This window comes from Protopterus annectens, chromosome 10.part0 (genome assembly GCF_019279795.1).
Source record: "Protopterus annectens isolate FY-2018-M chromosome 10.part0, PAN1.0, whole genome shotgun sequence".
Taxonomy (NCBI): Eukaryota; Metazoa; Chordata; order Ceratodontiformes; family Protopteridae; genus Protopterus; species Protopterus annectens.
The window spans coordinates 334,916,401-334,943,900 of record NC_056744.1 but is presented as its reverse complement, the minus strand read 5'-3'; the positions used below and the strand labels follow the sequence as shown (position 1 = coordinate 334,943,900).

General features: G+C 42.0%; 1 protein-coding gene across 1 annotated transcript in view; it reads left to right on the top strand.

Moving 5' to 3' along the window:
* RALGPS2 (Ral GEF with PH domain and SH3 binding motif 2) overlaps window positions 1-27,500 on the top strand; it is a 2,773,917-nt gene that overhangs the window by 1,243,059 nt on the left and 1,503,358 nt on the right. The window contains exon 6 of the mRNA XM_044085226.1: window positions 13,038-13,121. Coding sequence (XP_043941161.1) covers window positions 13,038-13,121 — 84 coding nt within the window. The remainder of the gene's footprint in view (window positions 1-13,037; window positions 13,122-27,500) is intronic.

Genomic DNA, 27,500 nt, shown 5'->3' with positions numbered 1-27,500 from the left:
CGGACTCCCACGAGGAGCCAACTAGGCCTTTGAGCACTCCAGCTGCAGGACCTTCGGACAATGCTCCCTCGGATGGGTCTGGAGCCGCTGTGCAGGTACCGGCTTCCGAGGGGGTTTTCAGGCCTACACAGCTTCTGATAAAGGCAAAACCAAGGACAAAGGCAACGACTCCTCCTAAATCAAAGACACCAGCCCAGGCCTCTTATGATCCGGGACCCAAATCTCAGAAACAGTTACTTAAAATGGCAGAGGACTTGCTAACCATGATTAGGGGTTCATATCCCCCTCCAGACAAAAGGCCAAGGCAAGAGTTGGATTATGAATCTTCTGATCAGGCATCAATTTCTTCAGTGTCTTCCTCTGAACAGGAATATTCTTTCCCTCCTTATGAGGATTCTGATGCTGAGGAATCCATTCCGTCAGCTTCTCCCCCTGAGGATTTTTCTTTTGGGGAAACTTTACATGACATGAGGGAACATTTTCACTGGAAGGGACAGGAGTACTCTGAATCTAAGAGAAGGCTCAGGGATTTCCTCCTTCTTCCCCAACATAGACCTTTGGCTATTCCTCCTATTTTGGATATTGTGGATGATGCCTTTTCTGAGGCTAATTTAACTCCTGACTCCGTTCCTCCAGCCCCTGCTAAGCCCGACAGATATTACAGGGTCCCTGACTCCCACCAGTTCCTTTACAAAAATCATACGGCTGATCCAGAAACCATTTCTCAGGGTCCTAAGGGGGTTAAGGCTGCCTCTGCTAAAAATCCTATTCCAACAGATAACGATTCCAGAGCTTTGGAGAGGTGGGGCAAAAAAGTGTATACTTCTGATATTTTATCTATTAGGGCTTTAAATTGTCAATTTCATATGCTAAAATATCAGCAATTTCTACTGTCTGTTATGAAACAAAAGTTAGGTACCATTTGTGCATGTGCAGATAATAAGGAATTACACGATTTGATGCATGCTACTGAACAAGTGGGGAAGCATGGTTTACACTGTGGTTTTGATGCCTTGGAGGCTTCTTGTGGAGCGGCTGCCTCTGGCACAGTCATTAGAAGACGTGTGGTTAAAGGAACAAAACTTACCTGATCAAGTGAAAGCAAAGTTACTGGATGCTCCTGTTCAGCTTAATGTTTTGTTTGGGTCTAAGGCTGAAGAGGTGAAAAAAGAAAATGGAGGATAAGGCAAAATCCATGCAAACTGTTAAGGATTTCTTACTAGTTCAGCCCTCTAGATTTAGCAGAAATTGGCCAACTAAAAATTGGTCCTTTCCCAGCTCGGACAGGCCTCAGAGGGGTAGATATAGGCGCTCCAGAGGAAGGGCTCAAACACAGACTTCTTACAGACCTAGACAATGGAGTGCTTCCACCTCCAGGGGTGGAGAGGACAGACCTCAATCTTATAGAAAACAGGCTCAATGAACTCCCCCTGCATGGCTCCAGGAACTTCTCTGCTGGAAGCCCCTCTAGGAGGAAAACTCACTCTTTCAACAAAATTGGACTTGCATAACCCAAGACAAGTGGGTTCTGGATGTAGTTTCAAGAGGTTACAAATTCCACTTCCATACCTTGCCAAGACCAAACGGATGTCCAGACCTACCAAAACACCAATGGTCAGAGGCATTAAACCAGGTGGGGATCCCTCATGGCTATGAGGGCCATAGAACTGGTTCCACAGTCAGAGACTGGGCAAGGCTTTTACTCAAGGCTCTTTCTAGTTCCCAGAAAGCAAAACTCATGGAGACCCATCCTGGATCTGTCAGTCTTAAATACTTTCCTGGAGATACCAAAGTTCAAGATGCTTACTCTGCAGCAGCTCCTGCCAATGTTGAGCAAAAATGCATGGATGGTGACATTGGATTTAAAGGGGGCTTACCTACACATCCCTATCAGACAGGAGTGCAGAAAATATCTCCGGTTCAAGGCCGGCTCGAAACATTACCAATTCTCTGCGCTGCCCTTTGGCTTGTCTACTACGCCCAGGGTCTTCACCAAGTGCCTGGCACCAGTAGTAGCTTATTGCAGACTCAAGGGTATTCAAATTTGCCCTTATCTGGACGACTGCCTTATTCAAGCAGACAGCAAGGATGTCTTACTCGAGCACCTGGAATTTGTTCAAAATCTTCTCCAGTATCTGGGATTCACTGTGAACATTAAAAAGTCACATTTGACACCCACACAACAGATAACTTTTCTGGGTGCTCTTCTAAACACAACAACCCAGGTGGCATTCCTGCCATCCGAAAAACAACTACAGCTGGATTCAACTTTCAAAACTTTGGCTTCTATAACTCAGCTAACTGCAAGGAAATTCCTGCAGGCTTTGGGTTACATGGCCTCCTGCATCCTTCTCATACCAAATGCAAGACTCCATATGAGGAAAATACAATGGTACCTAAAAAGTGTATGGTTCCAGCATTCCCACAGTCTAGACACACAGATTGCTGTCTTGCCTTGCCTACAAGAGGAATTCCGTTGGTGGACTATGGCATGTCTTCACAACAAAGGGAAAGCCTTCAGTCTACCTCCAGCTAGCCAAGTGTTAACCACGGACGCCTCGTATTACGCATGGGGAGCCCACTTGCAGGGGAAGGGTCTGCACGGTTTTTGGACAGAGGATCTGAAGCACCTACATATCAATTTAAGAGATGTTAGCTGTACAGAATGCCCTCTTGGCTTTCAGGGATCTTCTACAACCCGGACAACTATTGATACGGACAGACAACACCACAGTTATGTGGTACATAAACAAGCAGGGGGATTCACATTCCTACCCCCTTTGCAGACTAGCCATGACTCTATGGAACACCGCTCTAGCTTGCAAAGTGGATCTACAAGCTCAGTTCTTGCCAGGGGAAACAAAATACTCTGGCAGACAGCCTGAGCAGGAACCTGTCAGACCCACACGAGTGGATGCTAGACACCCACATATTCAAGACGATTACAAAAGCCTGGGGCTGCCCGGACATAGATCTATTTAAATCCCCCCTCAACCACCAGTTACAGATTTTTTGCACAAGGACATTTCACAAGCTACTATGGAAAGTGGATGCACTATCATTCAGTTGGAAAAACCTCAAGGAGGGTATGCCTTTCCGCCACTACCTCTTCTACCACGGGTGTTATTAAAGATCAAGCAGGACAAGCCCAAGATGATGATTTTACTTTACCTGACAGACATGCTACATAAGGGTTTATCCTTCTCCTCCATAAAAATACATGCCTCAGCTATCTCTGCACATTACAGTACAGACCCTCCAATCTTTTTGCATCCACTTCTGAAACAATATCTCCGAGGAGCAAAGAATTTAAGGCCCCCTATGGCACCACCCATACCTGCTTGGGACCTCAACTATGTTTTGGAAAAACTCACTCTGCCTCCTTTTGAGCCTGCTGCCCCAACTGATATTAAGTATTTATCATGGAAGACAGCTATCCTACTGGCTTTGACTTCAGCGAGGAGAGTCTCTGAGTTACAAGCACTCATGGCTGTGGAACCTTATATTATTTTTCACCAAGATAGGGTGTCTTTAAGGACTTATCCTACTTTCATGCCTAAAGTGGTTTCCAAAGTGGCTTTAAATCAAACTATTCACCTGCCAACTTTTTTCACTAATCCACAAAATAAGGGGGAAAAGATCTTGCATTTCTTGGATGTACACAGACAACTTCGTTTTTACCTGGACAGAACCAAGGATATCAGGAAAACAGAGCAACTGTTTGTTTCTTATGCAACAAACTCCCAAGGCAAAGCTATTTCAAAACAGACAATTTCTAAATGGATTGCTCATGGAATCAGATTTTGTTACTGTCATCATGGAAAGCAAATCCCAGGAAAAATTAGGACTCGCTCTACCAGAGCTGCTGCTACTTCAGCTGCCTTTCTCAGGGGAGTACCTACCAAAGATATTTTGGAAGCTGCAACTTGGAGTTCAGTGCATACTTTCTCTAAGCACTATAATCTCCCTCTTTACTCTAAGTCTAGGGTAGGCTTTGCTTATGCAGTCTTTCAGGGCCTTCTAGCCGCCCCTTCTTCTCTATAACCACCACCCCTTATCTCAGCTTTGGGATTCAACCCTACAGTGATGACTGCAACAGTGAAACACGATGAACATAGTACAGTTGTGTACACTTACCATAAATGTAGATGTTCGAGTGTCTTCACTGTTGCAGTCTGCTACCCTCCTGTCCCCTCTTATACTTTCACTAGTGTGCTTACCTACTTCACCTTTCTTCTGAGGTGTATTTGCTACAGGGTATGGGGTTTGTTGTATGTTACATTTTTGTTTTACTATTAGCCTTCATTTTTAAGCACCTGACATCTGGGGCAAGAAAAACTGGAGAACATGGCGTCGGCTGGCAGCTTTGTACTCCTAGCGCTCTGACGTCGGGGAGCATGACTGAACAGCTGACGCCGGACCCAGACTTTGGGATTCTGGCCGACCGAGGACTGCCTGCCGGCAGGAAGAACCCTACAGTGATGACTGAAGACACTCGTACATCTACATTTACGGTAAGTGTACACAACTGTACTTTTCTTCTCCTACCACCACTCAGTAAATCATGTCATACCAGCCGTTTGAAAATCCATGCCTAAATCTTCCAGGCATCTATATGGTAGGCAACTACAGACTCACATACTGCAGGGAGGCATGAGGACTGTAAGGCCAAACCTCTAATATCATGTAGGCCTGCTTTAAATGCTAAAGTTCTGGTTACAGGTGATCCATCATAATATAAACTGGCACTGCATTTACCAGACTGGAGAAGGAGTGAGTTATTTTTGGTTTCTCTGATGGTAGGATTGGGGGCATTGGTGTGAGACTGAACCATTCGCTGTCAAGTTGTAACCAACATGGTATTGAATGACATTGGATGGTGTACTCCAACTTTGGCAGGGCTTGGCCACCCAGCAGTGTAAACCTTGGCTCTAGATGACTGTCACTGTTGAAGTGACACCTTGACCCCATGCAAAAAATGTGAAAAGAGGTTATGGATGGGCCTACTCCAAGCGAGATTCCTCTAGTTAGTTAATTGTCACCTGTGTCTCTACAGAGTGTGTATGTATATATATATATATATATAGATATATAGATATATAGATATATATATAGATATATATATATATATATATATATATATATATATATATATATGTATAGATATAGATATATATAGATATATAGATATATATATAGATAGATATATATATAGATAGATATATATATATAGATATATAGATATATATAGATATATATAGATATATATAGATCCAGAAATGTAGCAGAGGATAACGGGCCTTTATTTTTATGATTGATAGCTTTAGTGAAAGAGAACAAGGCAGTAGTTGTGTTTAGTGAAAGAGAACAAGGCAGTAGTTGTGCTGTGGTAAGACCTGAAGCTTTCCTGGGTGCTGGTGAGGAGGTTATTAGCTAAGAGGTGTAGTCTAAGACTTGAGAATGAATGTATTTCTCAGGTATCTTGGAAAGTGGAGAAAGGATGGCTAAGGGGTGGTAATTGGAAAGTTCAATGGAGGAGACGCCTTTATGGAGGGGAATGATGTGGGATATCTTCCACAGTGTGGGGACAGCTTTCTGATAAGGACCAATTAAGTAAGATAGAGACTGGATAAACTAGGGCTTCTGCTGCTATTTTTAGATATTCAGAGGGGAGCTTGTCAGCTGCAAATTTGCTAGGCTTAAGTTTCAGTAGAAGTTTTTTTATATAGAAGGGGGGTAGGTACTGATGAAAAAGGAAAGACTGTGGGCAGAGTGTTTGGTTTTGATGTAGGGAGGGTGGGTAGCGGGTTGTGTTTAGTCAAAGACAGAATGGTTTCAGTGAAGTGTTTATTGAATGAGTCAGTAATACTGCTGGAGGAAGGGGGAATGGTAGGTGGGGGGGGTCCCTATTTTATCTGGGTGAAGAATGGAGTTTATTGTGGACCAGAACTGCTTAGGGTTGTGATGGGAAGAGTTTACGGGAGACTGGTAATACTGGGATTTATCTTTATTTGCTTTTTGACCGTATTGCACAACTCTAGGAATGGCTGTCTAGAGGAGGGGGCTTTAAGCGCCAGTGCTCCCAGACCTCATCTCTGATTTTCATTAGTGCCCTGGTGCTTTTTTGTAGCCAAGGTGACTACTGTTTTGACTCTGGCATTTCTTATGGGGACATGTATGTTTAGGATGTTTAAGAAGGTGCTGTTGAGGAAGTGGACGGCTTCATCCAGATTGAGGTACTTTAGTGGTGTCCAATCACATTTTGGAAAAGATGTGATAAAGGAGAGGGTTAAAGTTTACCCTATTTCAGATTTGCCTATAGATGATGAGTTTAGCACAATTTAAGTGGTGTCTCAGAAGGAATGTTGGAGTGTGGTCACTGAGGCTGTCTGGTTAAGGTTACCATATGTCCGGGTTTCCCCAGACACATCCTCTTTTTTCGGGCTCCTGTCTGGGCAGTTTTGAAAATTCTGTGATTTATCCGGGTTTTAAAACCCGGACAAATCACAGAATTTTCAAAAAGCAGACATCCCTATTTTGGAGTTTTTTTCTCTGCTTTGTTTTTTTTTTTTTTTGATTGGCTCGTATACCAGTATACGAGCCAATCAAAAAACTGAGCTCTGTTCAGTGCGGAACTGCTTGATGTTCCACATTGAACAGAAGAGGGTCCGCTGTGCGCGTTTTTAATTGGCTCGTATACTGGTATACGAGCCAATCAAAAAGTGGAGCTCTGTTCAATGCGGAACTGCTTGATGTTCCACATTGAACAGAAGAGGGTCCGCTGTGCGCATTTTTAATTGGCTCGTATACTGGTATACGAGCCAATCAAAAAGTGGAGCTCTGTTCAATGTGGAACTGCTTGATGTTCCGCATTGAACAGACTAGGGTCCCGCTGTGCGCGTTTTTGATTGGCTTGTATACCGGTATATGAGCCAATCAAAAATCCCCAAACACGGCCCCCCCCTTTTTTTTTTGCTCTTCAACTAAGAGTAGAAAGAGGACGAAAAAAATAAAAATATGTGCTGCTACCAGCACTTATCCTCCCCCCCCTTTTTTTGCTCTTCAACCTAAGAGGACAAAATTAATTAATTTCACATATAAAGAATTATGGTAACCCTATGTGTGGTAGGTAGACAGCCAGCTAAGTATGAATGAGGGTCTTTATTGACTGATATCCAGTCGAGAGTAGTATGTTTGAGTTTTTATTTATCCGGGTAGGTGACTCTATTAGTTGGGAGAGAAAAAATGAAGGTTTAGGTGGTGAGCTTGGGTGATTGTTACTACAAAATAGCCAGTTGATATTAAAATTTTAAGAAAAGATTTCAAGAAAATTCTGATAGTTTCAGTATCAAAATCATGTTCAGAAAATCTTTAAAATTTTGTTAGGAATCTGGCTACTTCTAGATAAGAGAGAAATATTGCTAAAGTGCTCCCATTTCATAGTTACAACAGGTTTCACCAACTTTGTGTAGTGTAAAGTTTCAAAGGAAAAAACATGTAATTAATATAAATGATCATTATGTTCATCTTCTGTAGGGACATGAAGTTAAACTAGCATCCAAGGAATACTGGTTATTTTAAGGAACAGAGATTTAATTTTTTTTTGCAAGGATTATCCATAACTCCTGGGAGTATTTACAAAACCGAAAAATTTGAAATATGTTTGCCATTCCGTTACCACAATCAGGGCATACAGAGGAAATTCCAGGAAAAAAATTATCACCCTTTTTTCAGGGGTTAAGTATACACGATTCATTTTCATAAATTGAATGTAAAATAATTTCTTAAAAGGGATGAATCTCAAACTACTGCTAATAGATATTTCAGGGGTGGCATTCTAGTGAAGGTTCTTCACACAGGCGGACTAGGTTGATGAACAGAGATTTTTTTTTATATATATAAAATTGCATGTGTGGATATAGTTTTATAAAACTTGGGTTGCTTGGCATTGTTATAATGGTTAAGATGTTTACCTCATAGTCACATGGTATAGGGTTTGATCAATCAATTTAAATCATATAAGGTTCCTAAATGTATTTGATGAACTCCTTTTAAGAACTCCATAATTTTGGGAGATTTATCTGTACCTCAGTATGCTAGAATGCCTGTCCCTCCAATGTAGCATATGCTCCAGAATTTGTAGATTTAATAAACAAAAACTCCTTGGACCAGCTTATCAAACCGAGTAATGAATACAGTTATCTTGACCTGGTCCTTACTAATATAGCTTCATATACTATTCCCATGGTATAGCCTTCCCTGGTTAGGTCAGACTGTAAATTAATGACATTCACCTTCTGAATCTCTAAACCCACTGTAACCAGTGTCTCAGAATTTAAGTGTTTGACTATAGTATGAAATTCTGGACAAACATAAGGCATATCAAATGACAAACATCACTAGTGGCTCTGGTACACCACTCTGTTCATAGGTTCATAGAATGATACTAGGCTATTGGCCCGAAGGCCCTTATAAGCCTAGCCAAGAATTCCACCCATGTTCCCTCAAAGTCAACACCTGTTTTCCTTGTCCAGCAGGGACATAGGTGGGATCCCAGGGGTGTATTTTCTGTTTCTCATCCAGTCATCCAGGTTCCTCTTAGAGGGCTAGAGAGGTACTCTGCTTGACATGGAGAGGGAGTGTATTCCGCAGATGGAGCAGTCTTTCAGTCACAAATCTATGCCGCCAACAAGTTCTATTAATGTCACAGATCAGGTGGGTTGCTCAAGTGGTGTTTGTCGTATAGATATGCATCAACTCCATCAAGGCCAAGTGTGAGATGGCCTTGTATGCCAGACACAGGTCACCTCTGAGCAGTTTGTATGAAACTGAGTAGAGGGACAGGGCCTTTAGCTTATCTGCATAGGATATGTGTTTGAGACACTGGATTTTCTTGGTCAGGAACCTCTGTGGTCTCTCCAACTGCTGCATGTGTTTGGCAAGGTACATGCTGAAGGGGGCATTGTACTCTATAATGAGTCTGGTAAGGGAGGAGTACAGGGATGTTATGACCTCCTTGTTCCTGGATGAAAACCCTTGCTTATGAGATGGACCATGTAGAAAGCCTTCTGTACAGCGGAGGCAATGTGGTGGTCAAAGTCAGGTTGCTAACAACCTGGGTGCCCAAGTCCCTCATGACTGATTGCATGCTTAGTATGTTGTTATTAATGTGATAATTATTGGGGACACCATTTTCCCCAAAGAGGGTAATGATGCATTTCTTGGCATTCAGTTTGAGGCCATGTTTCTGGCACCAGTCATTAGTTTGACTGAGGCGCCCTCAGAGGATGCTCACATCACTAGAGGAATTTAAGACAGCACCCAGCTTGCAGTCATCTGCAAACTTCGTCAGCCCCAGACCACTGGTTATGGTTTGCACCTCAAAGAAGTATTTCCTGAACAGTAGAGGCCCCAAGACAGATCCTGGGGGTACACTGCTCGTTATGGGTGTACTACTAGAGGTGGCTTCCTCTACTTTGAGTGAGTTCTATCATTGAGTCAGTTAGCTACCCATCTGGTAACATATGGGTTGATGCCTACCTGGGAGAATTTATCTATTTATTTTATTTATTTTTATTTAACATTTGTTGACCGGGAATGTCCGACTAGGTTCCACAGAGCCTGTTTTCAGCGGAGGCCCGGGGAGAAATGCTCCAGATGCATGTCTTTGAATGTGGGAGGAAACCCACGTGAACACAGGGAGAACATGCAAACTCCACACAGAAGGCACCCCAGCCGAGAATCGAACCAGAGAACCTCTTGCTGTGAGGTGACAATGTTAACCACTGCACCACTGTGCCGCCACCTATTATGGCTGAGTGAGGAATATTATCAAAGGCTTTGGCTAGGTTAAGGGAGGCGGTGTGCACTGTCTTCCGCTTGTCTGTGGCTTTGGTTACTGTTTCAAAGAAGTCGACCGAGTTTAACAGGCATGATCTCCCTTTGACAAAACCAAACTGTGTGGGGTCATGCGTTTGGAGGTTGCCAATGTCCTTGTTTATAAGGTCCATGATAATGCATTCCATGGCCTTGCAGATCAGGCTAGTTAGGCTGACTGGCGTATAATTGCTTGGGTCATTGGACGCACCACATTTGTGAAGAGGGATGACAGTGGCTGTCCTCCATTCAGCTGGGATGAAGCCCAGTGCTCTGGCTTTGGTTGAATATGGTGCCTAATGGAGCTGAGAGCTCATGCCTGAGTTCATGTAGGATGCAACCAGGAATGTTATCGGGTCCCATGGAGACTGTATTTTTTTGCCTTTGAGAGGACATTAAGGACCTCCTGTCTGGTGATGATGGGGGGGGGCAGGTTCTGAGGATGTCCCCGTTTACTGATGGTGGGGCAGGGGAGGTGAAGTTTTTACTGTCTGCATTTTCTTCAAGTGTAAGTAATTATTTATTTTTGTGACAAGATCTTCTATTTTTCTATTGTGTAAGGATTTCAACCATAGTAATCTCATTCGGTTCTATGATGACATGTCAAAATTCACTTATGACAGCATCACCCTAGACATTCACAGTGCAGGTAGCGTCACAGAAAGGAGTTCTATACTACTTAGATAAATGTATAGAACTGGCATTACCAACTAGATCTATATATAATGGAAAATGTGTACACCATCATAAATAAACTTTACAATAAAATAAACCTCTTACATGTAAAGCATAGCAGAAAAACCTTCCTACTGGGGGTAACATCAGAAAAATTGCTAAAAAATGCGAAATATTGTTATAGGTCCACTAAAAGCAGTCCATGAATCTAGGTTAACTTCTGAAGCCAAGGATAATTTAGTTCTTTACCTACCTTAGAAAAATAACTAGTACCCCACAGTGCTCTGTCCTTATTCATTAAATACCCCACAGTGCTCTGACCATATTCATTAAATGCCCCACAGTTCTCTGAACGTATTCATTATGGCACCACATACTAGCAAACAAAGCCCGTGCAAATTTTACCCTACAGATGGCTATTCATAGTCCAATTATCCATGAATCTCTGAGCCCCCCCAATAATCACTAAAGAATATCTACTAAAGGTGCTGTCCAGGACTAAAATCCTTCTAGGGGCCTTGAAATAATCAATATGCCTGACTGTTAAACAGTACTAAATGGCCCCTGACAGAGCCACTCCTTTAACTATTTAACTTGAGTTTAGTCACTAGTTTGGCCCTGAAGTTTAAGACACAGCAGGAATGATGCTACTCCACAAGGGTGACCCCAACACTGACTCAGCGAAATTTAGACCCATCAACCAGACAAGTCTTATTTGTAAATGCCATGCAGCAAAGTATAACCGACCTGATAAACTCTATATTGAAAATCTCATCAGGCTGGACCTACAGCATTTTTGCTTTGTCAAGGGTAGGTACCTGTCTAATGAATATGGTTAGCTTATTTAAAAAGGTAACGAGGCTTTTGACAGTAGTCATGCTGTCTACATAGTGGACCTTGAACTGGCCAAAGAGTTTGATAACAGCCCCCATGCTAGCAGAGTTACTAAGCTTAATGGATTACAAATAGATTCCTATGTGGCAAGATGGATAGTAAATTGGTTAAACAACAGAACCCATACAGGGCGGGGTGCAGGGGCTTCATTAAGCAGTGGTATCCTCAGTGATGGGACTGCTTTTGTTCGATATTTATTTCTTTGAATGGTTAACCAAGTTAGCAGATTACTGCCAACTGGAAACCATTGTCAAATCATTCTGACACAGAAGCCATCCAGCAGAAAGTTGCACTTATAAATACCTGATATACTTGAATTCTTTGACCTTTTACATGTTATGAGGAAACATTCATTTAGCTTTCTGTCATAAATTGCTTATATCAGTATGTCCAGTTCTGAATAGCTGAGTGAATGAAGTGTGCTGGAAGTGGTGATGCAACAGCCAGCCTGATCCATATAGCTGTTCCTGTTAATGAATGCTTTATATTTGTTTCCTCTCCCTAAGTTTTAAGTTAGATCCTGTTCCTGCGTAGACTAGAACTTTGATGCAAAACTGTGACACTAGGTACATTTATTTATTTCTTTAACATTTGTTGACCGGGTTAGTCGGACTGGGCAGATGCCCTTTTTCAGCGGAGACCCGAGTAGAAAAGCTCCAAAATATAAAATGTGAACATTAACACAGTAAGCATAAGGTATTAATAATCTGGATAAACAGTATTAATATATAGTTTTCTACTTTACGTAATCGCAGAAGATAAAAATATATTACAATATAACCCTGATAATGCAGTTTCATCATAAGCATGGTCACAGCACTATTTCTTATAGATGAAAGGCAAGTGGAAGTAGTTTATTAGGAGGGAGAAAACTAGGGGGAGTGGAGTTTAAGTAGGGTATGTGCTGGAGCAAGTTCTAGAGTTTAATGGGTAGGTGCTGGAGCAAGTTCTAGAGTTTAATGGATGGTATTTGAATTTTTTTTTTTAAATAGTTTGTGCTACGGATTGATCGTAATTAAGGAGGAGTTTATTCCAAGCAGAGGCCACAGAGTGATTATAAAGACGTTTGTCAAAGTTTTTGTTGAGTTTGTAGACCTGCAGGAGGTGATGTTCTGAGCTGCGGAGTGTACGGTTAGGTATGTAAGGGGAGATGAGAGTTGAGAGCGCAGGACACGCGTGCAGTTTGTTTTAAGATGGCGTAAGTCAAATTTAGTTGCAGCAGCAGGAGGTGGTGCAATTCTAGCCATTGTAGGTTGTTTTAGTGATGGTCTGAGTTGTAAGGTTGGTTAGTGGCAAATCTAGCTCTTGTATTACAAGTGAGTTCAAGTTTTTTCAACAGATTTGCTTGAAGGTTAGTGAGTATTGTGGCGGCATATAATAGTGTGGGCAGTAAATAGGCTTGTGCTAAGGTGAGTGTGGATTAATTTGTCAGGAATTTAACATCTGTGTTAGAATTCTACGTATGTAATACGGCGAGTGGGAATCAGTAATGCTTTGGTTTGCTTAACACCTGCTGTACATTATGTGAAATGGAAAGTTGTCATGGCTGGTCACTTTGTATCCTTTGCTAATAACTAATGTTGTCTTTCTAGGAACTTTCAAGTTGTGGATGGAATAAAAAGGAAAAGCATAGTCTTGCTCCCAATGTTGTTGCATTTACAAGAAGATTTAATCAGGTGAGTGTCTGACTATGCCGAAAAGGCCCTTTTTCAACAGAGGCCCATGGAGAAAAGCACCACAAAGAAATATTACAGACACATTTAGTTATTTAGACATGATCAATGTGCACACAAATTACAAGAGATATGTTTTTACAGTGGTATGCGGCACATAAACAGTTACAATGGAGAGAACAAACAAAAAAATATTAATTTTAAAAATAAAAGTAATTAATAGATTTGTGGTGTACAGCTGAAATTTGGAACATAGGTAGAATACATACATAGTACACAGGTACAATGCATACATTGTAGATTAGCCAGTGTTTGTGAGTAAGATTGAAAACTATTATCAAGTACTCTAGATTTAGTATGTATATGTTATCCGCTTTCACTAGCCTGGGGAGCAATCATGGCACTGCCAACTTTGCTTGAGAGGTTGCCTGATGAGGTCTTTAAAGGAGACTTTGGATGATGTGTTTTGAATGCTAGTTGGGACAGAGTTCCATTTTTTTAGCCACTGAACTACTATATAGTGCATCTCCAAAGCTATTGTAGCTGTTGGTGACTTCTAGTAGTAGTTTGCTTGATGATCTAAGAGGCATTTTGGCTGAGTGATGATGTACTAGGTTTTTGAGGGCAGGACACTTATTGGGGATGTAATAGAATGACAGAGGCAGAGCTGATTGTAGGTTAGGAGGTTGGGCAGTTCAAGCCAGTGATGTGTTCTGTATGAGCAATTTGCAGCAAAACAGGCAATTCTGTTATAGCAGGCTTTCATTTTGCTTAGTTCAGTTTTGTTGAGATTAGTCAAAATGGGAGATGCATAGAGTAGGGTGGATAGAAGTTGGGAGCAAGCAGTGGCTGATCTTGTGTTGTTGGTAAGAAATGGTTTGATACGGTAGAGTGACCCCAGTTTGGCATGTACTTTTTTAATAGTTATGTTGAGATGACTATCAAATTTTAGGTGGGAGTCTATGGTTATTCCCAATAGCTTAGCCTGTGCCACTGGAGCAATTGGAGTAGCATTTGCGGAGTAGATAGTGAATTGACTGTTAGTGTTTTTGTTAGAACTGGTTGTAATCATAAGCTGAGTTTTCTTTGGATTGAGGTTAAGTTGGGCTTTGGTAAGGTAGTTTTCAACGTCAGAGAATGCTAGTTGAGTTGTTTGCAGGAGGGTGGGAATGTTTTGTGCAGCACAGATTAAGGTAGTGTCATCTGCATACTGAATTATAGATGCATGCTGTGTGGAGGTATGGAGGTCATTTGTGAAGACTGTGAATAGTAGTGGTCCTAAGATAGATCCCTGTGGGACTCCTGTAGTTATGGGCAGCTGAGGAGAGAGAGAAATTTCCCATTTCACAGCTTGGTACCTGTCAGTTAAGTAGCTTTGGAACCAGATAAGAGTGGAATTTGATAGATGGTATTGGTTTAGTTTGTTCAGCAGGATTTGTTGTGAGACTGTCAAATGCTTTGGACATATCCAAAAAAAGAGTTGACACTTGTAGGCCTTCATTTTTGAGACTGTTTGCTGTGTCTGTGAAGCAGAGGAGGGCTGTAGTGGTATTATGGGCAGATCTGAAACCATGCTGAGTAGGTGACGGGATGTTGCTGTCTAGGAGATGGTTTAGCATCTGGGTATGGATGCATTTTTTAGCATTTTGGCCAGGGGGGAGAGTAAAGCAATGGGTCTGTAGTAGTTGACTTCAGTGGAGGTCCTGCCTTTATGTATGGGTGTAACATAAGATATTTTCCAGAGTTTGGGCACATAGTTTCAACAATTGATCTGTTTGAGAGTGGAGACTGGGATAGCAGTAGCATCTGCTGTGAGTTTCAAGAAATAGCTGGGGAATAGGTCGGCTGCTGTTGATGAGGTTTTTAGTTTGGAGAGCATGCTTTTGATTGAAGTAGTTTCAGGGGTCCAGGGAAGTAAATAGTGTGGGAAGAAATAGCCAGGGAATTGTTATGGCTAGGCTTGTATAGGCCGTAGGGCTGATAGCCTAGTACCAACCTATGAACCTTTGAAGTGGTGGAAACTGTTTTGAGGGTAAAGCTTGTATTAGTGTTATTTGTGTTGGGAGGGGGATAGTGAGGAAGGAACTGTCCTGTGATACTAAGGATAGAACTGAGTTCACAAAGTGGGAGTTGAATTGTGTTTCGATGGGAACTTTAGTGTCAGGGTGGTTGGTTTGGGGGCAGCCTTTTGGGTGAATTTTAGTAGCTGGTTTACATTTTTCCAAAGTTTTTGCGGGTTGTGTTGATATTTAGTTTGTAATGTTGTGTAGGATTTTTTGTCAAGCCTAATGCATTTTTTTGCACGGTTGCGCAGTTCTTGGTACTTAGTTAGGCTTTGTGTTTCTTTGTTTTTTTGATAGTAAAGCCAGGCAGTGTCTCTGGACATGAGGATTTGTTTGGTTTCTTTACTGAGCCAGGGGTTTGTAGAGGTTCTTACCTTGATTATGCAAATGGAGTGACAGTGTCTAGGTGTTGTAGAAATGTTTTGTTGAAATATGCTACAGCCTGGTCAAGTGGGAGGGTTTTTTGGGGGGGGGTCCAGTCACAGTTAGAGTAAAGTGTTGAGGACCTCAGGAGAGAATTTTTTTGTGTTTCTAATGGATATCTAATTAGTGGTTTTGCATATGCTTGTTCTACGTATAAAGTATATTATGTTGTGGTCACTTAAGATGTCTGGGAGACTGCCTGTGTGAGGGTACAATGTGGGGTTGTTAGGACCCAGTCAAGGATGGATTCCCTTTTAGATTTTTTATCGCATCTAGTTGGAATCTGGACTAGCTGCTGGTAGCCATGGAGATATATTAGATTACTTGGTGGTTCTGATATACAGGTGAACCATTCTAGGTTGAAGTCCCCCAGAATAAGAGTTTCTTTTGAGTATGTGGAAGAACACCAGGATAAGAAGTCTTCAAGGCTAGCAAGTGTATTACCAGGTGGAATATAGATCACAATTGTGGTGATGACCTTTTTAGAGTGAAGTTGAAGTTGAGATAAGTATGTCCCAGTTATTGGAGGAGGGGTAGGAGTTTGGTAATTGACGGACAGTTAAGTTGGACTTGTACAGTAAGGCAGTTCCACCCCCTTTACGAAGTGGTCTGTCTTGTCTAATGATATTGTAGCTGGTAGGGAGAACTTCTGAGTTAGCTATGTTTTTATTTAGCCAAGTTTCTGTTAAAGCAGCTATGTCTGGGGAGTAGTGTGCTATTGTGGCCTGGAGTTCAGGTATTTTATTTTTGATACTTCTAATATTAATATTTAGCATTAAAAGATGGTTGGTTTTGCTGCTGCTGTTAATTTGCCCAGGGATGAAGAAAGTGGGGGTGTTATGTTCTGACATTTGTGTTGGAGCAGTTTGTGTTGGACAGGATGGATTTGGGCCTGGGTTGGGGTGGATATCCCCACTTATGGTGAGCCTAGAGTTAAAATGGTTATACAGATGTTGGAGTTTGGTGAGGAGTGTGAGAAAGTATTGTGTTTTTTTTTGGAGTAGGAATGAGAGCATATGTGTTTAGTTCTGAATTGGTCCGATATGTAGTTGTTGAATAACTGTGGGCAGATACTATTATAATGTGTGGTGTCTGTATACGAGAGTGCATAATGTAGTGTTGTGCTACTAAGTTTAGGGATATTGCTAGAGTGATAACTTGTGTTGTAAAGAATTGAGAAGACATATGAATCTAAGTCTGCTTGACATATAAGCAGTGCAGTTGTGTGACTGGATGTAAAAGATAGAATGCAATACATTTTGGTGCATCATTTAATTAATTTTGCAGTTGAGGAATGGAATATTTTTATTTACTGCTTTTCTGGTGTTCTTTTGGTGGGGCTATATCACAAGATCAAAACCTTATTTAGTCGAATACCTAAAGGTCGATCTCTAAATATCGAACTGTAAAAATTGGAAAATGGCCGTTTCCACCCATGGAAACAAGTCGTTTGGCCGTTACACAGACTTTGCCCTTTTTACAATGTCGAGTGATCTCGGACTTGGTATATTTAGTTAAGGTGGGTGTGGTTGATCTCTGTTTACAACTTTTTTTTTTTTTTTTTTTTAGTTTGGCCAATGGCATTGTTTCCCTGTGTGGATATTTAGTGATAGACCTTTAGGTATTCGATTACCTAAATTTTCGATCACATAATATACACCATCTTTTAGTAGAGGCCTTCAGTTCTGTATTCACTACTGTGATGTCAGCCAATTAGGGAATAATGTCTAGTAGCTGAAAGTCTTGTTAATGGAGCATTAGTGACTAGTCCGCAACAAGTAACAGCCGCATCGTGCCTTTTATATGGCTCACACTTATAACTCCTCGTACCCCATAGTGGTCAGCAGGGTTTTCAACTCAAAGCTGGTAGGATTTAACCATCAGATTCTGTGTACTGTTTTATTTTGCTTTTCTTGTTGATACTGGGCTTCTTATTGGTTTCTGATGAATGCAATTGCAAGAAATAACTGCAGCATTATCAGTCTGACAGTATAAAAACAAGCACTAATAAGCATAAATAATAGATACTGTGATTTGAGGTAACGTGATGACTAAGACGGCATGTTACCAGATGTTCTTCGTGTTTCACTGTTGCAGTCATCACACTTGGGTTATCCTGCCAGGGGTAACCCTCAGTTGACCCAAATACCATAGACATAGTATTTCTGCATCGTTTGCTGTCGCTCCAGGACTGACGTCAGGTCGTCAGTGGTATAAAATCAGGCAGCCAACGCCATTACATCAGTCTTTCTTGCAGAGGAGCCCGAAGCAGAAGCAGTTCACTCGAGTGGCGGTCGGCCGCTGTGTTAGTATTTTGCTTCCTAAATTGAAGATGAAGTCTTCTAAAGCTAAGTACCCTGTTGGGGATCCTTTATTTCTTGCTCTCATCAGAAAAAGTTAACAGTTGTCCTTTAGGCCCAGACAACGATGTCCCTCGCTGTTGGTTTTGTTCAACACCAGAATTATATGTTGTTGGGCCCTTATTGTAACTAAATATTTTCATTCTCTATCTCCGCATTCCAAAATGGCTTCGGTAAGCCACCCGACTACTGATCTTCCGAAAAAACATAAGGATAAAGACAGAGACAGACAGCACAGGTCCAAAACTGCCAACGCTTCCGTTAAGCTAGTCGCCAGTTCGCCGGTCCTCAGTGAGGCACTTTCACAGCCCCTGATACCTGCTTCTGTGGATTCGCAGGCCACTACTGAGACCCATTTGGAGTCCAGTATGCCGCAAGACTGTTCTTTGAATATGGATCCTGCGGATGTTTCTTCCTAGGATGGGTCTGGAGCCGCTGAGCAGGCACCGGCTTCCGACGAAGTTCTTCGCACTACTGATATTTGACACAAACTGATGACTTCTTTCGAATCTTCAGTTCTTTCTAAAACTGCCGGGTTTCTACAGCCAAGAGTATGAACTACACCTAAAAAACAACGACTCAAGCTTCCTTGCCTCAATCCCAAATTTTTAAAATGGCGGAAGACCTTATGCTTATTAGGGGAAGCCAGCCTACCTCTTCTAAAAGAAAGACGCTTGTCCCCAGCAGTTTTATCTGATCAGGAGTCTCACGATTCTGAGGTTTCTGAATACGAAGACATGACCTTGTCTGCTTGTGAGGATTCAGATTCAGAAGAATCCATTCCTTCTGCCTCTCCTCCAGAGGATTTTTCTTTTGGTGAAACCCTACATATTTTGAGAGAGCATTTCCAGTGGGAATGTCAGGACTATCCTCAGTCCAAAAAAGAGACTCATGGAATTTTTAGATTTACCACAGCACAGACCTTTAGCTATTCCTCCTGTCCTGGATGTTGTGGATGATGTTTTCATGGAATCCATTTTAACTCCTGACACCATTCCCACCTGATCCCAGGACACCTGACCGGTATTAGAGTCCCTGACTCTCACAAATTTATTTTCAAAAATCCTACTGCTGACCCAGAGGTCATCTCTCAAGGAGCTAAAGGAATGAAAACAACCACAGTTAAGAATCCCTCCCTTTTGGATAGGGATTCCTGAGCTTTAGACAGATGGGGTAAAAAAGTATACACCTCTTCAACTCTTGCTATTAGGGCACTAAATTTTCAGTTCCACATGCTGAAATACCAGCAACATACCATGGAACTCCTCAAAGAAAAAATATATACCTTTCCTGCGTGTGCAGAAAATAAATAATTACAGGAGCTTATGCATTCTGCAAGCCAGGTTACTAAACACACCTTGCAATGTGGCTTTGATGCCCTAGAAGCATCCTGCAGAGCAGCAGTCGCAGGTTCTGTACTTAGAAGGCATGCATGGCTTAAGGAACAGACCTTGCTAGACCATGTCAAATCAAAACTATTGGACGCACCACTGAACAAAGATAATTCGTTTGGCACCAAGGCAGAAGAGGTTTTAAAATAGATGGGAGAAAAAGCTAAATCTATGCAGACAGACTTCTTCCAAGTCCAGCCTCCGAGGTTCAGTAGGCATTGCCCCTCCAAACAGTTGTACTTTCCAGCCATAAGGCCAGCTCAGACAATACCTAGGGGAAATAGACCCCCCCCCCAGACAACAGTCCCAGGGAATGCAGAGATCTAAGCAATGGAGTTCCTCCACTTCAAAAACAGGGAGTGCTAAGCCACCCCCTCACAATGACTTTTCAACCCCACCCATTACCTCTGCCCACCTGCTTGTGCCCCTAGGAGGAAAACTTGCCTCCCATGCAAAAAACTGGGCCTCCATCACCAACGATTGATGGGTACTCAACATAGTGTCCCAGGGATACAAATTTTATTTCCACACACTGCCAACCCCAAAAGGGCTCCTAGATTTTCCTCCAAACTAGTGGGCAGAGGCTCAAAACCAAGTTCATTCCCTGCTCTCCATGAGGGCAATACAGCCTGTTTCTGCAAACCAGATAGGCCAAGGTTTCTATTCCAGACTTTTCCTGGTACCCAGAAAAGAGAGCCCCTGGCGCCCAATCTTCGATCTATCAATTCTAAACACTTTTCTGGTGATACCAAAATTCAGAATGCTTGCCCTCCAGCAGCTTCTACCTATGCTATCCAAGGATGCCTGCTTAGCCACCCTAGACCTAAAAGAGGCCTATCTGCACATCCCAATCAGGGATTCTTGCAGGATATATTTACGTTTCAGGGCAGGATCTATGCACTTTCAGTTCTCTTAGCTTCCCTTTGGCTTATCCACTGCTCCCAGAATTTTCACAAAATGCCTGCCATTGCTTTTTGCAGACAAAGGAATATTCAAATTTACCCGTACTTAGATGACTGCCTGATTCAGGCAGACAGGAGAAGCTGTTGCAGCACATGACCTTTGTAAAGAACCTACTGACCTCCCTGGGGTACACTATAAATGAAAAGAAATCCAAACTAGTCCCCACTCAAAATGGGAGCAAGCTTGGACACAGCATTCCAGATGGCATTCCTTACTCCAGAAAAACAGCCACCAGAACCCAGTTATCCACAAGGAAAAACCTGCAAGCTATAGGGTTCATGGCTTCCTGCATTATACTCATTCCATGTGCCAGACTGCATATGAGGAAACGTCAATTGTACTTAAAAAGCCTTTGGTGTCAACACTCTCAGGACCTGGAAGCTATCATACCTATGATACCTTATCTAAGGAAAGATTTTCTTTGGTGGGCAGCAGCATGCAACCGCAACAAAGATTTTTCTTTTTCACAACCCCACGCTGCCCAGACCCTAACCACAGGCTCATCAGATTATGCCTGGGGTGCATACCTGGATGGCAGGTGCATTCAGGGCCACTGGAGCTCAAAGCAAATACATCTGCACATCAAACAAAAAGAGGTGCTAGCTGTTTAGCACGCTCTGACAACTTTTAGACCCCTACTCTCTCTGGGGCGTTTACTAATGAAAACGGGCTACACCACAGTGATGTGGTACATCAACTAGCAGGGAGGAACTCACATTTATCCACTTTGCAGGCTAGCCATGACCCTTTGACACACAGCTTCAGCTGTGCATATTCACCTGCTATCACAATTCCTGCCAGGCTCCCAACACTCTGGCAGACAACTTAAGCAGAAATCTCCTAGACCCACATGAGTGGCAACTAAACCACAGCACCTTCAACCTGGTAACCCAGAAATGGGGCACTTCGAAAATTGACCTATTTGCCTCCCACAACAACAACCAGCTCAGCAACTTCTGCACCAGGGAACCTCACAGCAGGGCCTGGAAAGTGGATGGCCCTATCCTTCCAACGGATGAACCTCTTGATCTATGCATTTCCTCCTCTGCTTCTTCTTACAAGGGTACTACTCAAAATAATGGAGGAAAAACCAAGAGCAATCTTGATTGCCCCAGACTGGCCATGCCAAGACTGGTGCCCACTGCTGTGCAGTCTCAACCTTGTCTCTTTGGCACCTACCTCAGATCCCAACTCTCCTGACCCAGCAGAATGGAGAATTCATGCATCCACAATTGTAGACCCTGAACCTGGCAGCTTGGCTTATTCCCCTGACTTGTCCTCCAGTTGCCAGCCTAAGCAAGCAAGTCCTGGACATTATACATGAGGCCAAACGTCTCAGCACTAGAAAATCCTATGCTGACAAGTGGAAAAGGTATTGCACCTGGATCCAGGCTAAAGGAGCTGAAACAGCACAGTCCTCCCTTCCTGTCATTCTAGATTACCTAGCAGACCTGCTTCATAGAGGCCTAGCCTTCTCTTCTATTAAAATCCATGCCTGTGCCACCTCTTCTCATTACAGCACAGAGCCACCTTTCTTTTCCCACGCTCTCATCAGACAGTTCCTAAGAGGGGCTAACAATTTAAGGCCGGTCAGCGGAGCTCCTACCCCAGCTTGCGACCTTAACTTTGTGTTGAAAAAGCTCACACTACCCCCCTTTAAGCCTGCAGCTTCAGCAGAGTTAAAATATCTTTCTTGGAAAACAGTCTTGCTTCTGGCCATCACTTCAGCTCGAAGAGTTTCACAGCTACAAGCACTCATGGCTGTGGAGCCCTTCATCATTTTTCGTGCCGACAGGATCTCCCTCAGGACTAACTATTCATTTGCCCACATTTTTCCCTAAGCCTCAGAATAAGGGGGAAAGGATTCTGCATTCTCTAGATGTGCACATACAGCTCAGATTCTACCTGGATAGGATTAAGCCCTTTAGGAAAACTGACCAATTACTAGTCAGCTTTGCAGCATGGGCAGAGGGCATGGCCATATCCAAACAAAGCATCTCTAAATGGATAGCACACTGTATCCATTTCTGATACAAAGACAACGGGAAACCATCCCCTAAGGGAGTCAGGACACATTCCACAAGGGCAACCTCCACCTCTGCAGCTTTTCTCAGAGGGGTCCCTACCAGGGACATCTTGGAGGCTGCAACATGGAATTCTGCTCATACCTTCACCGAGCATTACCACCTGCCTATCTTCTCCAAATCCAGGGCAGGCTGTGCAACCCCAGTCTTGCAGGGTATCCTAACCAACCCTAACTCTTCTTGACTGCCTCCACCCTTTTCTTCAGCTTTGGGAATCAACCCAAGTGTGATGACTGCAACAGTGAAACACGAAGAACATAGTACAGTTGTGTACACTTACCATAAATGTAGATGTTCGAGTGTATTCACTGTTAAAGTCCTGGTTTCCTCCCCTCCATCCCCCTTGTTTCTCTCTCTCTTCCTCGCCCCCTACAGGGATTGTTGGTATTTACTTTTTACTGGTGGTGTTCTACCATAACCTAACATCCTATTTGGGGCCTCCTGACATTTGGGGCAAGAAAAACTGATGTAATGGCGTCGGCTGCCTGATTTTATACCACTGACTACCTGACATCAGTCCTGGAGCGACAACAACCGACGTAGAAATAGCATGCCTCTGCTATTCGGGACGACTGAGGACTACCCCTGGCAGGATAACCCAAGTGTGATGACTGCAACGGTGAATACACTCGAACATCTACATTTATGGTGAGTGTACACAACTGTACTTTCAATGGCATGGCAGAGAAATTATTGTTGCAGTCAAAGATTGAAGCACAATAATCCCAGAGATGTAAAACATGAGCTATGTGATGAATGTTGGGGTGGGTGGGGGGCAGGGGTGAATAGAAAAAAATGATTCACTTATCTGAAAGTAGAAAAACAGTAGTGGAGACAGTCCTATGTTTAATTATAATGTAGGGGTTTCATGTTTGAGTCGCACAATAATTAGGAGGCAAACAGAAACTTAAAAGCTAGTAAATCATGCGGATTAGACTTAAGGGTGCAGAAAGATTAAACTGTAAGGGGTTTGTATGTTCTTCCTATACCCAGGCATACCTGTGAACCTCGTAGCCTAAAAAATTCTGTGCAAAGCCAAAAATAATGGGGGCGGTGGGGGGCAATCTCCCACAATCAGGGACAAATTTTAGATATTGCTGTAATATACTTAGAAAGTTAATAGAATATCAGCTTTGCATTGGCATGTATTTTCTGGAGGATTATGAAGTCTGATATTTAATGTCTGTTATGAAAGAATAAAATTGCATCTCACAATTGTTAAGGATGGCCTTGATCATTAGTGTGTAACTGCCATTTTTTGGGCTAAAAATCGAGGTTATGATCTACGGAATTCTGCATTCCATATGATGTGTGTGCATGTGTGTGTGGGCCTATCTTTGTTTTTCCACCTACATCAGAAACTGTTCGCATTTGAATGAGTTCACTCCTTTGTGATTTCATTTTAATGGTCAGTCAGAAAGCCTTGAAGGTTACTTCATACGGTTATTAACATCTGCCTTATGTAGTGTTTAATAGGTGATACTAGTACACTTTATGTGGAGGAGAAATGACGAATTTATGGAGCTGTAATTTTTCTTTACAGGTTTAATCACTGTGATTGTTTCATATGGGGTTATTTCATATTTCTAAATTAAATATTTCTAAAAGTGCTTTAAAGTGAAAGGGTTTTGTAACATTTCTAGATGGATCTGGACTGTTTTTGTAAATTTTTGTTTTAAGATTACTCAATTGAATTTGTGATTCATCAAACCCTTATTCAAATTCAACAACCTCCTATTACAGTCATAAACTTATTGGGTTATAATCACTTGTTTCATAAACTTTTAACATTTCAAACTGCAAATTCAAAAAACGACAAAAGAAGCTCACCACGGCTTATTCCGAAATGTTTAATACAGCCAGAACCCAAAATCTAGTAGTAAGCGCTTTCATGTTTTGAAAAATGTTTCATCAGACTAAGTCACCATTACTCTTTTTATAAAACCTACTCAGTGTCATCATCCAATCCCTTGCTGCATGTAATTATGACATCATGAAAAAATTAATCAAATTTCATGGTCACCTTATATACTGATGGCATATACATATATAAATATATATATATATATATATATATATATATATATATATATATATATTAAAAAACAATAAAACATTAATAAAGCATAATTTGATAAACTGAAAAAAAAATGTCATGATGTCAGTAAGGGATTGGATGATGACACTGAGTAGGTTTTATAAAAAGAGTAATGGTGACTGTTAGTCTGATGAAACGTTTTTTCAAAACGTGAAAGCGCTTACTACTAGATTTTGTGTTCTGTCCATAGTAAACATTTCGGAAAAAGCTGTGGTGAGCCTCTTTTGTCATTTTTTGAATTTGTAGTATTTGTCTGAAGAGGTCCAGCCAGTAATCTTACATGTAATTCATTCTTTGTATTTTTGCTCCATTTTCAATTCTTTCTTTTTTTTTTCCTTCCCTACCACTCTGGTCTCCATTGTGAAATTTGTGGTTTCGCACATTCCATTTAAGGATATGCTTGTTCTTTCCCCTAACTAGTAAGCCCTCTCTCCAACTAATGTATTTACATTGTAATACCTATCACATCTTCCAAGGACAATCTATCCCTTGATTTCGACTTTCTAACTATCAATCTTTGGATGCTATCAAATCAGTAAGGCTGCTTTCTATTCTGACATTCTGTGGATGTTAAGCCTGTTCCATAGGAGGGGCAATCTGTGGGATGCATCTGTTTCTCCAGCATGTTCTGTTGCAAGTCTCAGACAAAATTTAGGTCCCCCAGACCTTGTATTTCTGGTATTGTTTGACTTATGAATGGGCAGGAGATTCATAAGCATGGAGTTTGTGGACCTTGTATGCCAGGCATAGATCACCCCTCAGCAAATCTGTAGGAGACTGAGTAGAGGGAAGGGCTTTAAGGTGCTCTGCACAAGGCAGGTTTGTTATGCCTGTATCCTAATTGTAAGGAAACGTTTGTTTCTCTAGTTGCTGCATATACCTGGTTCGGTACATACCGAAAGGAGCACTGCACTCTGAGTCAGTTAAATACTAACTCCAGGGATCCTGATAAGTCATCCCAAGATGTTATTGAGGCCCATTTAGGCTGGGTTCTTGGTTTTAGTGAGAGCAGCCAGGATATGCTTCCTAGTTGTAGTTGGAGGGGTTATGTTTGAGGGTATTTCTTTGGGGGTGGGGGATAAAGATGCAACTGAATTTGTTCGCCAACAGATTCTTTATATTTCCAGGCTCCTTGAATGTGGTACCATTAACCACCAGTTCAGCACATTGCTGTATACTGCTCTTGCAGTTTGTGACATAGCTGAAGAAGGCCTCATCTTTCACCTGGGAGACTGTCTTAACCTTAGATGTGACTTTGACCTAATTAGCCCTCTTAGTTGCCTATTTAGTTTGATGAAAGAGTTTTTATCTTCATGGGAATTAACCTTCTTGAGTTTTGTCATAATTTTTTTTTTCCTTTTGTTGGAAAATTGTTTAATTTTGAAAGCCACTTGGGCGGTGCATTTCCTGGGCTAGTTCTGGCCTTAAGTCTGTTAGGTACAGCAGTTTCTGTGCAGGCTTCAAAATGGTTGTACAGAGTTTTTGATAGCAGTTCAGCATATGTTGCTGTGTTTCTGGGGTTTGGAAGAGCACTGATTTTTGACAGTTTGGAGGTTATTGAATTTTGACAAAAAAATGGTAAATGGTAGTTTGCCTCAGAATGCTTACTAACTGTTACTGGTTTTATTAGTGTTATTGAGTTGATTTTGATTTTGGAGGAAACAGGTTTATGTCAGATCTTATCTTGCTGGGAGGATGAATCATGGGGGGGTGTACAGCATTTTCCCGTATTTGAGAATACGAGTTCCAGTATATTGAAGCTTTTACTGGATTTATTCACTGTTTGGTCAAGGGTGTTTGTATTTATGAAGTCCAGGAATCTCTGTGCTTGTAGATTTTAGGCCATGTAGGATTCCCATTCTATAGTCTCCCATTAGGGTATTGGGTTGGATAGTAAGTGTGTTCAGTAGGTCTAAGTATGCCTTGTGAGCTTCTTGGGACACGCAGAGTGAACTATATCTGGCTAGGACTTTGTACGGGATTTTGCTGTGGTGATCTACACATGGAGAATCTCCAGCACGTCATTCTGTTTAACCTACCCGGAGGTATGCTTGTTAATGTGCATAGAGATTCCTCTACCCTTCGACCTTGTCTGTGGAGCTACTGGTCTTAGTGTGAAAGGCACTGAAACCTTGCTCTACCCGAGTACTCTTACCACTTTTAAACCATGTCTCGCTAACTGTACCAATATCTATATTCTCGAGTTTGAGGAGGGCTTGGAGGGAGTGTATTTTTTTAATTTAGGCCCCTGGCATTGAGCAGTAAAACCTTGAGGTTCAGTTGACTTGATTTTGCTATATTGGTAGGTTTGTCAATTTGGTATTGGCTAAAAAAAGGCACCATGGGGGAGGATAAAGTTTTAGCCGGTATCAGAAAGCCTAGAGAGGATGGGTGCAGACCATCCTTAACAAAGCAACATGGTCTGTAAACCATGTCCTCCCAAGCTGACAAATATTGTATCCCCTTAGAATGACACCAGAAAGACGGCCAGTTGTTGAAATCTGTCAACTTTTGTTCATACTGTGATATCCTCCTCCATGATAGTAATCTGTTGCTCATTGCACTGTGACATCATGCTCAGTGATGCATTGTATCATTGTATCATCCTCAGTGCTGGTAATGTGCTGGCCAATGCACTGTGACATCATCCTCAGTGATACATTGCATCATTGCGTCATCCTCAGTACTGCTCAATGTTAGGCTCATACCAGCTTGACACACACTCTAAGAGCTCCATAATGTCTTCATATAGTCCAAGGAGGTACATTTCAGGTCATTTTCACAACATAGACTATTGTGCAACCTGTGGTGTAATGACTTGAATGCATGAATGATTTGGTGAATCCTGGCTCCAGATAAGCCACTAACCTTTATCTTCTCCTTGTGCCTGACTAGAGGGGCATCATGTTTTACAATGGAGTTCCCTACGACAAAACTCCAAAGAAGTGTGTTTGCTTGTAAGCTTGTGTGGTGTTAGGTATTGCTTTTGGTTTATGCTTT